At 40.4% G+C, this 15,262-nt stretch overlaps 1 protein-coding gene across 13 annotated transcripts in view; it reads left to right on the top strand.

Moving 5' to 3' along the window:
• Positions 1-15,262, top strand: part of NRCAM (neuronal cell adhesion molecule) — a 219,790-nt gene that overhangs the window by 66,862 nt on the left and 137,666 nt on the right. For all 13 annotated transcript variants that reach the window (XM_078674305.1, XM_078674316.1, XM_078674310.1 and 10 more), the window contains one exon: positions 12,886-13,052. In XM_078674305.1, coding sequence (XP_078530431.1) covers positions 12,886-13,052 — 167 coding nt within the window. The remainder of the gene's footprint in view (positions 1-12,885; positions 13,053-15,262) is intronic.

Here is a 15,262-nt window from a genome sequence, read left to right as displayed (position 1 = left end):
GTATTTGCCCTCTTCTGTTTCCTCTTTTATAACTTTCCTTTACATAAATTCCCACCGTCTTACCTTGATTGATTCGAGTTATGTTAACTCATCTGTGTACCAGTGAAAAGCTACATGGCCTTTAACGGCCGAAGGTTCATCATGAATATTAAAATAACGTTTTGACAACTCTATCCCATGATATTAAGTTAGGGTAGAGGTGCAAAACATTTTTTACAAAACTTAAAATCAGCAGTAAAATAAGAAATACTACACCAGTTGAAAAAGACTTTAAATAGTGAACTAGGCAGTCTTTTTACAGGGGATGATAATTTGATGTCTCAGTATTTAAATTTGACATTTGCATTAGAAATGAATATCCATTTTAGATGGTGTGTGCATTTTTTACAGCGAGAGCGCAATCTTGTGGCAATACTGATTATTGTGCTTCTACTATGCTACGTCATTCCTGCATTTCTTACGCTTACTCGATCCGCATCACTTTAGTTCAATGTAGACTTGGACCGCGCAGAAAATATCTTCCAGAAACTGTGAAACTTGATGAGCTCTATGGCTGCATGTGCTGCACAAGGCCATATGTCTTATAATTTTAGAAACTGTTTCAACAATAGATTGAGATAGTGTCTCGCGTCCCTACAGTAGACAAGGGAATACCTCACATTAAATTTTCACTCAGGGAAACACCCTAGTATTACATATTACACACATACACAATTGTGTCTAAATTCAACCACCCTAATAATCCAGACCCAGTCTCTTAAGGACTTAGATACCCAGCCTAGTTGTTGTGCCTGTGGTTCCTTTGGGAACAAAGTGGTTACAAATAGTACGAAGAGAGGTGTCCCTAGCACGTGGTTAACAATAACACCCATCCATCCAGGACAGTGGTCCCTAAAGCAGGGGCAGCCTTAGGCATCTGCAAGCTGTGCACCTGCACAGGGCCACCAATTCCCAGGGGCCACCACGCCAATATATATCCTTAATATAATAATCCTCTGAGGATGGATACATATTTGCGTGGCGGCCCCTGGCAGGGATTTGGCGGACTCCGGCTCTGTTCCACTTCCAAACACCCTGACTCCTCCCTCTTCACTGGCCCCTCTTCTGGGGCCCCCTACCTATGCTCCCTGCCCAGGGCCACCATGAGCCTAGAGCCGCCCCTGCCTACAGAAAGAACAATATGCCAGTTGCTTATATGTAGACTTTGGAAAAGATTTTATTTTGCTAGAGGTTCAAATAATCTTTGTGACTCCAGTGGATAACCTGTTTTGACTTTTGACATCTTTCTTGTGCCCATGACACTTTTTATGAGATAAAATTAAAGCTTCTATAACGGCTTTTAAGGAGCCTGAAATGCTATTTAGGTAAGGTTTAATTCAGCATGTTTGTTCTTATTTTTCAGCCCTTCTGCAATTCTTGTGGTTATGTTACAGAGAGGTTTAGCTGTCTGGAAAGACCCTGATGTCTCCACTACACATAGCACAGTATAAACATACAGAAAGAGGCTTTGAGGCATTCCTCTGCAGCCTTTGGATTTTGCCCGGCATTGTGCGGATGTGTAGAATTTTCTGCACCTAAGAGCTTGAAGCAGTGATGGAAATAAACAAGTAGTACCTTTTTGTTCGTTTTTTTCATTGTGGGATGGTTTATTCTTCTGGGTGTTTCTGCTACTTCATCTGCCAGGGTGATTTTCACACCCACGAGTGTTCAGCGGAATTGTCATACTGCTGCCACTGCCCCTCCCCTCGTTTCATCTGCCAGGACGCTGTTTGAACCCAGGAGCAACCAGTGGAGCCATCACGTTGCCCGGTTACTCCCCCCCCCCTTCCTCCACTGGGCTGTTCTTTTTATTCACAAACGCCCGTCACAGGATTGCCCCCACCCTTCTCCACCGGCCGCTTTTCCCATGCTGCATATGATTGAAAGTCGAAAGACGCCCCGCCTGAGATGATCTCCACTGAAGCTTGTCACAGCCTTGTTGGGTGGCATGTGCTGGCCTGGATTTCTGCACCTACCATGCAACGGTGTTGCACCTTGCTGTCTTGGGGAGAGAGGGGTGCTTCCAGTAGCAGAACTCTGTAAAGATAGATGATAGTAGATAGTCACAACCAATGTTATTCATCTAGTATATTTATTCCTGATTTGAATTTTATTTCAAAGTGTCTCACACGTGCTAGTGCCAAATCTGTAAATTATTTGCAATGTGAGGGTTGTATTTCTGAACATGGTTGCACAGATGGTATATATGACGTTACAACGCAAACAATTACAACGCATGACTTTACAATGCGGTTTTACATCGCAACTACCATTATATTGCATGATTTTACAATGCATGCCATTACAACGCATTTTTAAAAACTACCATTACAACGCATACCATTAAAACCCATATCATTATAACGCATAATACTTTTAGGGCAACAGCGGGGTAAGTGTTGGATAGTGTAGTGGTAAAAATTACTATTCCCACTCCAGTGAGTGCAACAGTAGGGTAAGTGTTGGGTAGTGTAGGGGTTAAAAATACTATTCACATGTATCCCAAAACCATACCCACCCTAAAACAAAACAAAAAACTACATTAATTACCTTATAATGCGTTGTGATGGCATGCGTTGTAATGGTAGGCGTTGTAATAGCATGGAATGTAAAGGCAGTTGGGTTGTCATAGCTGCGTTGTAAAGGTAGTGCTTTGTAGTGACTACATTGTGATGGTTGTTTCCCCAAAGGTGTTATCTCAAACTACTACTCTGCCTCACACTCTGTACTCGCCATTTTCCTCCTCAGAGTCAACAATGGTGGCCAGTCAGGTGGTGCTGGCATCTCCAACCTCTAGTTGCGCTTTTTATCATTTACAAACCACTACCAAACATCAACCCTGCAATGGCCACTCTTTATCATTGTACTCTTTTATGCATCATGCAAACATGTTTTTGTCCTCAGATCTGCAAAGGCATCCCTTGCTTATGGAGGCTCCAAATCACTTTAAACTCCCAACATAGCCTATATGCTCTCTCCATACAGGTCTCTGTTTTTGTGATGACTGAAAGATATTAAAAAGCACACTGTAAATAGCAATATTAAAGTAGGATATATTTTACATTATTTAGCTGGGCAGGCCATTCTCGACAGCAGTAAATCACAACCGTTGTTTGCCTGCCTCTTTCCCCACAATCTCCCCTCAGTTGGGACATCAAGATATGTAAACTCATGTGTTTACAATCTGCAATTAGGCATTTAATTTCTGGTGAAGACTGCAGGCCAATACAACATATTTCTTCTAATATATATGCTAAGACTATATGCTAAGACGTGATTCACTGTATGCCGGTCTACTATCCTGAAATCAGGTATTCAAAAACATTGAACTTATTCTTAAATAAGTGTAGTGCGTTTTTAAATTTTCGAGGTCCTCTTCAGAACTGAAACTGCTGTTTGCCTGCTTATAAGTTCTTAAGAATCTTTCATAAACCAATCTGCTTGTTTGCTGTATTTGGTCTTTTCTGCCAAGAACAATAGGTTCCCATGCCCAACCCCCCTGGAGCCTGGAATCAATACTGGATTATACTGATTACAGAAACATAGATGAGTTGTTTAAAGTTTCTTTGCTGCCTTAAGGAGTCCATCAGGTATGAACTCTGAAAGAGACAGTGCTTCATACTTTAAGTTAGCTTTAAGAACAACAGGAATCCTTTCCTTGGTTCAACGTTCTCTGCTTGGCCATGTATTCCAACAAGTTGGTAATAAGGCAGTCATATGTAGTAGTAAGGAAAGGGTAATATCCAAAGACAGCTGTGGAGTTGTTTTTCATTAAAAGAGTCACCCACCATTCTCTGCCTAAACTAAACCTTACATTTCTCTAAATGACGCTTTAGAAAAAAGTAAAGGAGGCAGCAGGCTGTAGTGCGACCCTGGCTGCTTCGGGGAATCCACTGGCCATTTCATTGAGACATAGCCAATCGCATTTTGGATGAGCTCAGAGTAGTATTTTAGTCTGGATGCCATGCCTTTGGCTGTTTGTGTTCCTCCTTCTACCTCCTAAGAAGTGCTTCCATTGGAATGCATAAGGGATTATTTACATCTGGAAATTACACTTTATCCTCACTCTTTTTGTCACATTCAATTCGTTAACCTGTATATGCATTGTATATAAACATCAATCCATTTCTGTTATTTCTTTTTCACTGCAAGACACTTCAGTCTACTTTGAAGAAAACATATAAATTGGCAGGGATGCGAAAACACCTTTCCTCTAATGGGTTTCTTTACAATTTTGTGTTCCTATCAAAAATTTTCAATGACTATGCCACAGATAAGATTCAGTGTGCACAGCACCCTCTCTGCTGTTAGTGGACTGCTGCTGAAACACAAAATAAGCATTCCTGTCAGCGTTGGCTAAGCCAGTAGGGCTGGAATGTATGTGAAAATGCAAGCCAGACTGATGTTTATTTATGGTGATTTTATCAAATGTATCTCCACTGTGAGATTCCACTCGCAGATTTGCATTTGGTAAAGTTGTAGATTCCTCCATAGGATGAGCTATTAGGAACAAACTCTTCCATCATACTTACTTAAGAGCAAACACAATTAGAGTCTGATGCCGACTACAGGTCAAACTCAAAATATTACCCAACACCACTCTTACTATGCCAGACATGGCCTGGTCACAGACACCCCTATGGATAACCATGTATGGTAAAGCCTGAGTTGCATACACCTATGTCTCAGAAGAAAAGCACAAAGGGGCCACTTTATTGGTGGATGTACACCTCATAAGTCTCTCTTTTTGCTTTGTACCTAAAATAACTGATAAAACTCCACCAAAAAGAAGTAGACCCGATCGGATTGAATATATTGACTCCAATAGACACATACATGTTCACAAACCAAAATAACATTCAAGGAAAATAAAGTGATAGGGAACGTGTTATTTTTTTATTTCTTCTTGAAGAGTCCTTCTGAGTGTGACTTTTTTATACAAGGTTGTGGCAAAAAAAGCCTGGTATAAGATGAACCTGCTTTCATTTTGTTGTTTATGGATGTCACAAAAATTTTGTTTCAGTTTTCTTTTGTTTCTTCTGGTTTTGTTTGCGTGGAATAATGGTGCAGGGTTTAGAAGTTAGTTTTCATGCCTGATCAAATTAAATTATGCATTGCCGAGAATCTGGGCACATTACAATTATATTTGACCATTCAGCCGTCAAATATTAGTATGACAAGACCTTCCACATACCAAAAGAGGATATCCACAAACATTCATAGTTGCAAAGTGTCTCATTGTCTTTTGTGACATCTTCATTTAATGCTTCACTTTACAGGTAGGGGGTTGAGCCTATTCTTAGAATGTTAAATGCAAACAGTTAGGTCCCAGAATACAATTTGATGTTGATTAAAACATCAACCTCACATAAAGAGTGCCATGTAACCTAGTGCAGCTATGAATCACCATTCAGCAACAGTAGCACTACTTTCATAGAGTCAAGAAAAGAGAGCAGAAAAGTATTATCGAGCATGCTGGCTGCATCAAGTTTCAGCTGTTGTAAACTACCGATCTACATATTAATCTGATGTTGTGCTACAACACACTATGAGAATGGCAGGGTTGACCACCCTTGAAATGTCATAATATTTAATAAGGAGTAGGTGAATGGCGCCTCCCCAACTGTGCATGAATTTGTTTATCCACTAGCAGTCATATAAACCAGACCGAGGTTGGAGACAGCGAGTACGAGAGGTAGCGAGATGTGAGTGAGTCAGTGTGAGTGAGACTGCAATACAAAGACTTCTGTGCGTAGCACAATGTACCATAGGTTTATAAGACACATGCCAGGGGGAAGGCACAACATATAATGCAATACCTATCCTTTCAATTAAATATGTATGTTCTAACAATCACTGCAAAACATGTTCTGTAAAAATCTGGGAAGTCATAATTTTTGTGTATTTTGGGGATTAGGCAGTAATATAAACTGATAGACCCCAGTTTCAAAAAGTTTGGAAAACACTGAGAAAAAAACCCACTGAAATCTATCTTCAACAAATAAAAACTTAAAACAGAAAAGCCTACACATAACGTAACTGAGCTCCCACCAGGTAAAAAAGATCAACCAGGAAAGTGGGGTCAGATACAACTTCCTGGGGTTTCGCTGTTGTCAATAGGCATCTCACATTGTACTTTCCATATAAAAATATTTACAAATCTATAGGAAATAACATTAAAATACCTATTTGTTATCCTCCAGAAGCATACATGTTCCTTACACATTTGAAAATGGTGCACAATCATCAAACACACAGGGGGCATTGCTAGTGTTTACCTGTCTCCTTACCTGACTCTCATTGAATAAAATGGATAGCAAATTGTTATGGAGTATTAACTTTAAAGCTTGAGCAACATCAGTCCCAGTAATATCTATTCCCTGTAGACAGCCATTTATTTTCTGCTAGAAATCCAGACAAGGGCAGTTCTGAGAAGAAGGTTTATATTCACTTAGCAATCTAGCAAGAGGAAATAATCTGCATCTGTGAAATGTGATTTGTCACATGTAACCTCTTCTGCTTTACTTGAACGAGGACATGTTATGTGATCTGATTGTTTGAATTAAACCCATCTCTCAGGAATTTCAATAGGTGAGAAGTGATTAACACATGCTATTTAAATAAAAAAATAATAACAACTTAAAATTCTCAGCTTGAATGTGGACTCCAGCAATTGTATGATTTTTAGGTCCAGCATGCCTGTTCAGCTGTTGCTTGACCTTATGAGAGCAAAAGTAAAATATGTTTCAAAAGTATCCCTGAAAGGGACTTAGGCTTCTCCTACACATTGGTTTCCTGGAGTACATTTGATTGGGAAGATATTATGTGCATCCACTTAGAAAGAGTGCTTGTTTCGGACTGTGTTGTTTCTGGTGGCAAGACAATGATAAAGGATGTAGGCCTGATATTCTTAGTATAGGCAATTATGATTAAGGCAGTAGGCCTGACATATGTATTGTGAAAAGCATGTCAATAGGCATTTAAAGATGATAGTTATTAATCTGTATTAAAGCCTGAAGAGAGGTTTTGTTGTTGGTTCGTTACCCCATCTGACAAAACGTGGGAATGAAAAATGTGCATTGAGATACTTTTTTTTTTGGTTTAAGACCTCTTGTAAATCTGTATACATTTGTAATTTTATCATTTTATACCTGATGATTGCCTTGTGTAACATTTACACTCACTACAGTATGCCTGAGTTGGTTATGGCGACAATCACATAATAAATGCCAAATACCTAATTGGTACACTGTGAAAACTTATGACCAGTGCCATATGTCTGATCTGTTTATCATGAAAAGTTCTGTTGAGTGCAGTAGGCCTGGCTTATTTATTGTGAAATGTATTTGTTAAAGTTTATAGACTTTTAACAGTGGATTGCTATCACACTGTGTTACAGGCTGTAGACAAGTACTTTGCTTAATGACATTTCAGGTTATAAAGGATAAAGGCATTGTTAAAAGTTATTACAAATGCCAATGGTTGATCTGTTTATTAGGACAAGTGACAGCAAAAGTATTAGGCATGACTTACTTATAATTAAGTGTGTATGTTAAAGCCAATTGGCTTTTGAGGGTGGATTAATATTACACTGTTAAATCCTGCAGACATGTATTTTGTTACCTGAAATCTCACAGATTATCTTTGTAGTAAGGAGTTGGCACTGATTAACCACGTTTACAAACTTTAGGTGTAAAAGATTTGCACTGTAATAATTCTTGCTAGAATCTCTTTTGAAGCCCAGACAGACTCTGTTGTTGTCTGCCAAAATCTTGTTATCTTAAAATCATTACAAAAATACACACACATATAAATACCTAAAGAAGCCGTTCTGCAATTAGCCTCTATGAGTGTAGTTTAAACTCAGTTTTTATCCTGTCAGCCTACACAATGGGCCATTGGGTCGGCCCAATTCAGCCATTGGTTCTCGTGACCTGTGAGTGATAGCATTTGTATGATCTCATGTGCACATCTGAATGAAACGGAGTGTGCTTCAATACCAAGGCTGGTGGGACAGTACTTTAGTTTTCCATTTTCTCTTTTAATAGGTCCCCTTTCATTTCTTTTTTCTCTGTTAATCACATTTTCTAGAACATACAATGGCTCAACAGGCAGCCTGTTTGTAGCTCATTTTATCTGCAGTGCTCCACATACCATTTTGTAGTGTTGTGCTTGCAATATTGACAGACACTTACTTTATGTTTCAAGGAGCTTTATTATCTTACTCCTCACTCGTCCCTGTCCCTACTCTAACTGCCCCTTTCCTGTCGCCGCTCCTCCTCTTCCTCTGGCCCCCTAGCTCCGCCCACTCCCAACTACTAGAATGCATCACAACATTACACATGTGATCACTGCCTCTAAAACAGGTGACTGTCAAGGAATGGATGGTCCATACTTTATAATTGGTTTACTATTTCCAGATGACCAACATGTTGGTGTAAACCTGGAGGGCATGTTGAATCTTTAAAACAACAATACACTATGGGCAATACCATTGGTAGATGGCCACCTGCTGCAATGTTTAGTTTCATTTATGTGTTTATTTTATTTGCGATTGCAAATATATGCCCAGCATGAATACGGTATTTAGTTTTCGTGTGTGTTTTATTGTGATTGTTTAAGTGGGTGAATACAAGAATGAGTCAGCGGGTGGATGACAGGGGTGCAAGAGTGCAGGCAAGAATGCCTAATTTATCAGTGTTTGACGGGCTCTTTCATTTATGAACCAGACATATTGGCATCACCATTGCATGTTATATATCATGAACCACTCAACGAAGTCAGTAATCTGCACCATGCTAACATGCAACAGCTAGCAAAGTGACTCAGAACATTAAGTATGAAACCACAGGGAAATAAAAGTACAATGCTGACACTTTTACTTGATCAGGAGTCTCTTCCAGCATGAATCAATACATTATAATGCACAGGCACACGGTTAACAGTACACAGGTGTATACTTGAAGCGATCACTCCTTTTTCATAGACACCCCTGGTAAGGGTCTTGTTATGAGCCCCCTGCCAGTTTGCACTGCTTTACTGTTAGTGTGCTGTATCAGAGCAGCAGTTGTCCTTTCCTAGTGTAGTCAGACGTTTGCAACAGTCTCTGTGCCTTGGCGTTTGTGCAAACCCTACCGTGATTGTTTTCAGTAGAAGTTAATGTGAGCATGTGCACCAGTTTTTAAACCAAGCCGAACGTGCCTACATTTTTAGTAGGGAAGAAGATTACACATGCGAAGGAGGTTTCAGATGTAATCAGCAGTTGGGCGGGGGGAGACGTCAAGACGTCAGGAGGGGAGATATCAATTAAGTCTCGGGTTTATAAGGAGATAGACAAAGGTTACTGCCCACATCACTGAAAGTTCACGCAGAAACTAAAGGTCACCCCTAGTCTTGCACCTTAGATTTCACTCTTAGTAGTATCTGAGCTATAATCCGTCCCTTCTTTGGTTTGGATGACACGATTTTCTATTTGTTAATAACACAGTTCCAGTTCTCTTATTTATTGTGGAGTTATCTGTGACGGGCCGTTCTTTTCTTAGCGATATGAAGTGTTTGTTCTTCAAACATGTCTAAGACCTATTTTCATTCCTCTTATTCTTTCCTCAAACAATATCATGATGTAGTGGCGAGCAGCACAGGTCATTGGAAAGTGCCACAGTGTTGGCCTTCAACCCGGGGGACTGTGACACCGGAGGAGAATTGAAAGATGGACTACAGCTGTTTTTTCTGCAAAAGTGGCTCTGTGGTTACCTCGTATTGTATCTCTCATCTTCGTGTATAGGGTCGGGGGGAAATGAACATTTACTCACGCCTCGATATGTTTAATTTCATACAATTCACACCACTGGGTGATTTGAGGGTGTTATCTGCACCTGAGACTCTGGAACGACCAGTCCCTCTTTTCTTTCCGAGCCTGATCCCCTTCTTCTCTGTGGCTCACTGCCTTGCAGCCACACCCTGCATTTTGCATCTCTTTATACCTGCACTGGCCGATGCTCATGTCTGCGTAGGTTCACTCTGGTCAAGGTTACACTAAAACTCAGCAGAGCCTCAGCAAGTGCTGTTCGGGTCTCACACGCAGCAGTCTGATGTAGCTGCCTGACATTCACTACAGTGACAGAGTGGGAGAAGGAATAGGTGTGGTGTTTCTTGGTACCGCATGAGTCAGGCTGGAGGAGATAGCTGGCACACTAAAGCCTTTTTAGTTAGTAGGACATATCATACTGGTGGTAATTGCACACACATTCCTCCTGACTCATTGTTAAGCATGATATAAGCGAGCAGGCCGGTCAGTGAAGGTCGGTACGCATCCTCCACCAGCTTATTTTGCCCTGCTTTTCCACTCTTTACTCCCTGGCCTGGATCTGTTTACGCCCTGCAGGCACATAAAACAGGCACCCAGCTCTGCACTGCACCAGAAAAGCCCATCATGATGCAGCCCCTGGGGAGCATATCCAAGGTTCATGCACTCGCTCTATGTGAAGTAGTGTCAAAGGATGTTCCTGAGAGAATGTGTTTAGTGGTACAGGGAAATGTAACTGCATCAATCCTTGAAGCAGTGAGTAAGGTTTTGTATGGAGAAGGGTGCTGATACGTCTCTGGGGCCCTACATTGTGGGGCTTATTCTCTCCGTAGCTCAAGGCTGGAGTTCTCCTTAGTCCTTTTTCAGACCCCCCCCCCTTTATTTCTGCCTCGGATGTCTGTGCCAAGCTCTTTCCAGCAAATTCAGGCATATCTGTATTTATGACTAGGCTGCTGGCTGACATTAAGCCTCATTGAAGAGGAGCTTCTACACAAAGAACTAGGAGGGATCCATTAAATGTTGTAGTCAAACATTTCACAGGGAGGTGGAGGTAGAATTATTCATACAGGTCCATGGGGTTCACTGTGCTGACTCCTTACAAGGCTTGCCGTGACTTCTTGGAGTGCAGGCTACCGCCCTGCATGAAAAGGTGTACATGGAGGAGTTCGCGGAAAGAATATGGCGAAATAGTGACATGAAATTAATTTACAAAAAAGTATATTTTCTCATTGTTGCCCTTTATATATTGGGTGCTGACAACTCCCTCTACGTTAGAGGTAGAGTTCCTACATTTGTACATAGTTTCTTCATGATTCATCAACGTCCTATATATATTTATATATAGCATCTGGATCACCCAAAAATATTCTAGGGATAAAGCTCTTTTTCAAACTATGTAATATTTTGTAAGTAGGTTTCGAAATATGTAGTAAAACAAATTTGTTATATTATGTGTATTGTTTATTGTTTCTACTTTAATGAATTCATCTTTTGTGCCACATAAGTGCTGCCCTCTGCGAAACTCCAAACTGAACTTTTCAGCCCCATAGCAAGCCTTGTGAGGAGTACTCCTCACATAAGAGGTTTTACAGTTGTGGGTCCTTCAGTATCAAAGGCATTCTAGCAATGTATGGAAAAGATACTCCTCTGTTTAGGACACGTGTCACCCCAAATACCCAATCCAGATATATTATCTTTCCATCCTCCTCTTGGAGTCTGAGTTAAGGCAGGCCGACACGGAGCAACTGGGATTTTTGGGTAGGAAAACTGGTATCTGGCTGAACGGGAACTGCTTGGTGAAACAAATCCACACTACTCCCATTGTGCCAACTCTTTGGCCTACAGTTTGCATCTTCCTAACACCCTGACTATCAAAATTCTGTTGATGGGAATTTGTGCAGAAAATGCAGGACGCGGTCAATACTGTGTTTTTACAGTCATAGCTGGGGGAGTCCCCCATTCTACTCGCGTGGCCTGTGTTGCAGCTTGCATTGGAACTTCTACAGATTGGCCCAGTGGCACAGAAAACATTAGCAGAGCAGATCTGGTTCTGTACTACAGGCAACAGGCTGGTGAGAATTGCTGTGCTTCTATTATGAGTATGAGAAGGCAACACCTACTTAATATCAGGAGTCTGGTATGGGATTGAGAATATGACAAGGGTGAACGTTGTATTTTCAACCCTCCAAAACAAGGAAACCTGTGTGCTAGTATAGTAACACTTTTATAATATTTTTGTATGGACGTATTAATGGCAATGGTTAGAAATGTGGTAAGTGCAATGCTAACTGTCTCTGGAAGCGTGAGCTAAATGCACGAAAGTGGTCACTTTTTGAATCTTTTTGCAACGGCAGTATGCACTCTAGACAATGACTGTACTTTGTGTTATGACAGCAATTTAAAGAAAGACAATTCGTTCTGAAAGTCAATAGCAAATGATAGCTCTTATTTGTCCGTTGAAACCAATTGATGTTTAGAGCAGCGCATTCACGCAACGTGACTTCACCCAACTATTTTCAGCCTTGGACGTGAACCGTGGACAGAGTCATTCTTAAGATCCTTTTAAAGATATACTGGCCTAAGACTGAGAATCTTTATCAAATATACAGAGAGACAGCACTTTCTATTTACTAAGTAAAAGCAAAAGAATGGCCTTCATAGACTATGCTATGAAAGAGAGTGATCGCTGTTTTACATCACCCTTCAACATAAAACAGTCCCAATTGGTCCAGATTGTTACCCTTTACCACTCAGCAGAGAAGCAAATTTGAATAGGAATATGATCTCACATATTTAGCCTTAGAGTGTCTCAATCTGCTGTAGTGAATGGCACTCAGTGTGAAATCACGTGGGCTGCATTCTTTGAAAATGTATCACATTTGTGTGGCCACCACTGTAGCTTTCCTATTACAAGAACATTAACTTCACAAATTGGAGACATGTTTGTTTGAAGTACTCTTGAGGAATGACATATGGAGGCCAAGATATATTTTGCTAATTTTCTATTTTGTTTTAAAATTGCACCGTTGTACCGTGTTCAGGTTTAAAGGCGCCCAAGGAAACAACATTGCTGGAGATCCTTACGTTATGCATGAAAATGGAACGCTGGAAGTACCCGTGGCACAAAAAGACAGCAGTGGAACATATACATGTATAGCAACAAATACATTGGGTGTAGCACAGAACATTGTTACCCTGGAAGTTAAAGGTAAGTAGTAATACAGTGGTCAGTGTGCTGGCCTATTTAAATGTTTCCATATATTCTGTGCACACATACTACATCTCGGTGTACCCACCCTCTCTCTCTGTCTATGCTTTAAATTTATACTGATCCTCAGATTCTGAGGAACACAGGGTCACCCTATTGTTACCTAATGTTACATTTATTTTAGGTAAAAGTCTGGCTGTATTCATCACAAGTATTGTTCCGTTCCTCCATGGGCACATGTATAAGTAGATTCCTTTCCACATTTCCATTGCTTTCGTGTGAGGTAATGGCACCATCTGTAATTGGGTTTTAAATTTGGTATGAGCATTTTCAAGCTTAATCTGGCTAGACCAAAGCAAAGTTCCAACAGAATCTCTGTTCAACCTCCAGTAGCTATGGCATAGCAATAGACAATCTCCAGAGAAATGCATGTTAATTTTAACAAGTACCAACAACTTCAAAGTTAATAAAGCAACAACGTATATGCCCCAAACAAACTTAAAACTAAAGAAAACTTTAAGAAGCAGAAGGACAACATGATTAAACCCAGATTATTCGAACCAGAAAAATGAATTTATAAAAAGCAGAAAGTATCTTGCCTAAATACAGCACCAATATAAGTTTCTCTTCACAGTTGACAGGATCTACGTTTGACTGCAGGACATTTCGAACAAATCTTTGTTTACTTTTTGGAATTCAAAGTCTTCCAGTGGGACAAGATCCTAAGTTGAACCCATTGAGGTTCCCTCTAAGTCCGATATATCACTGTCAAACTCCCAATGAAGCCATTGATTGTGGTGCCAATGCTCTAACTGGGACAGAACAGCATTTTGGAGCTGAAAAGTCGCTCTGCTCCTGGAACAGATTTGCCTCCAATATTTTTCCTTCACATGATGGGTTTGATTTAAATGTTGACTAATGGGATACTACATCACAAACATGACGGATGTCTGTCTGTCACATTACATGTGCATTATATCCTGTGGGACTTGTAATTTGGTGGAGGGGATATCTGGCACATTTGTGACTGAGTATTCCATCCACCAATCTCTAAATCAGGCCTTAAGTAAAAATATTTCTCAAAACTCTTTAGTGGGGCAAAACTCGAAGTTGTAGCCAGGCAGGGTTCTGTGTGCCTGGATAACTTGGTACTGGACCCAGGGGGTGGGAACCTCTTAAACACCGAGGGTGCACCCTCCCTGAGCAAGCCACAGAACCTCAGAACCTTGTGTTGGCCCTCCAGAGGCGGAGACATGTCTATGATCCCTTTTCCTCCATCTGCTGGAAATTATATCCACTGGAACTTGTAATACTAGGGACGTGATATCCACCACATTTGTGATGGAGTAAGCCATCCGCTAAACTCTAAATCAAGCACTATGTCTCTACTGGGCCAGTCCTCTGTGTTCATCTGAGTCTTCTTGGAGTGAGGCATTCTTTATCTTTTTGTGTCCTTAGAGCATGCTGACAAGCTCATCCACCGGACCATTAGAAACTAGTTCCAGTCACAATGTTCTAGCAGGACTTAGCAGTCTGTGAGCCGTCTTTCTTTCTGCAGTGTCTTCTTCTTTATAAGTAGTTTTCCCATTCCACAAAGGTTCTGTGGCGGTGAGTGCCAGTCTTGGACTCCTCACTAGCCAGTAATTGGAAAAATGTTCCCACTCAGTCATGTCTACTTCCATAGCCTATGTCCACTTCCCTTTGGAGGACTTTTACAATTTACTGTAAAAGTTCTTAAAAGCCCTAAATCCAAGGTGGGTGCCTTGTTTTTCCTCTCATTTTCCTTATATAAGTTGCCTGTTTAGATGAGGTCTCTCTCATCCTTCTTCCAGAGTAAAGAACTGGTCTTCCCCTTGTTGGGACTAGAAAGAGAGACTTTAGGAGGGCCCTGGGAATAAATGGGAGCAGATCCTATTAACCCTATTGGACACCTCCAAGTCAAAGGAGTTAGTATAAAGCCAGCAGATGGACAATCCCTGCTAAATTACCATATTTAAAGTAAATATATATATATATATATATATGTATATATATATATAAATATATATATATATATATATATTAATTAATGAATTTTAATTTTTGATTGATTAATTGTTATATTACATGGATTGTTATGCCGAGCATATGCGATGTCATTTTTGCACATTTATTGCAATGAAGAACTACAATGTAGGACAAGATTTTTTTGTAATGTCTATGAGCATGCC

The sequence above is a fragment of the Lissotriton helveticus genome, chromosome 1_1 (assembly GCF_964261635.1).
Source record: "Lissotriton helveticus chromosome 1_1, aLisHel1.1, whole genome shotgun sequence".
NCBI classification, from domain to species: Eukaryota; Metazoa; Chordata; class Amphibia; order Caudata; family Salamandridae; genus Lissotriton; species Lissotriton helveticus.
Note: the sequence above shows the minus strand (reverse complement) of the source record. Positions and strands in the feature narration are given on the sequence as shown.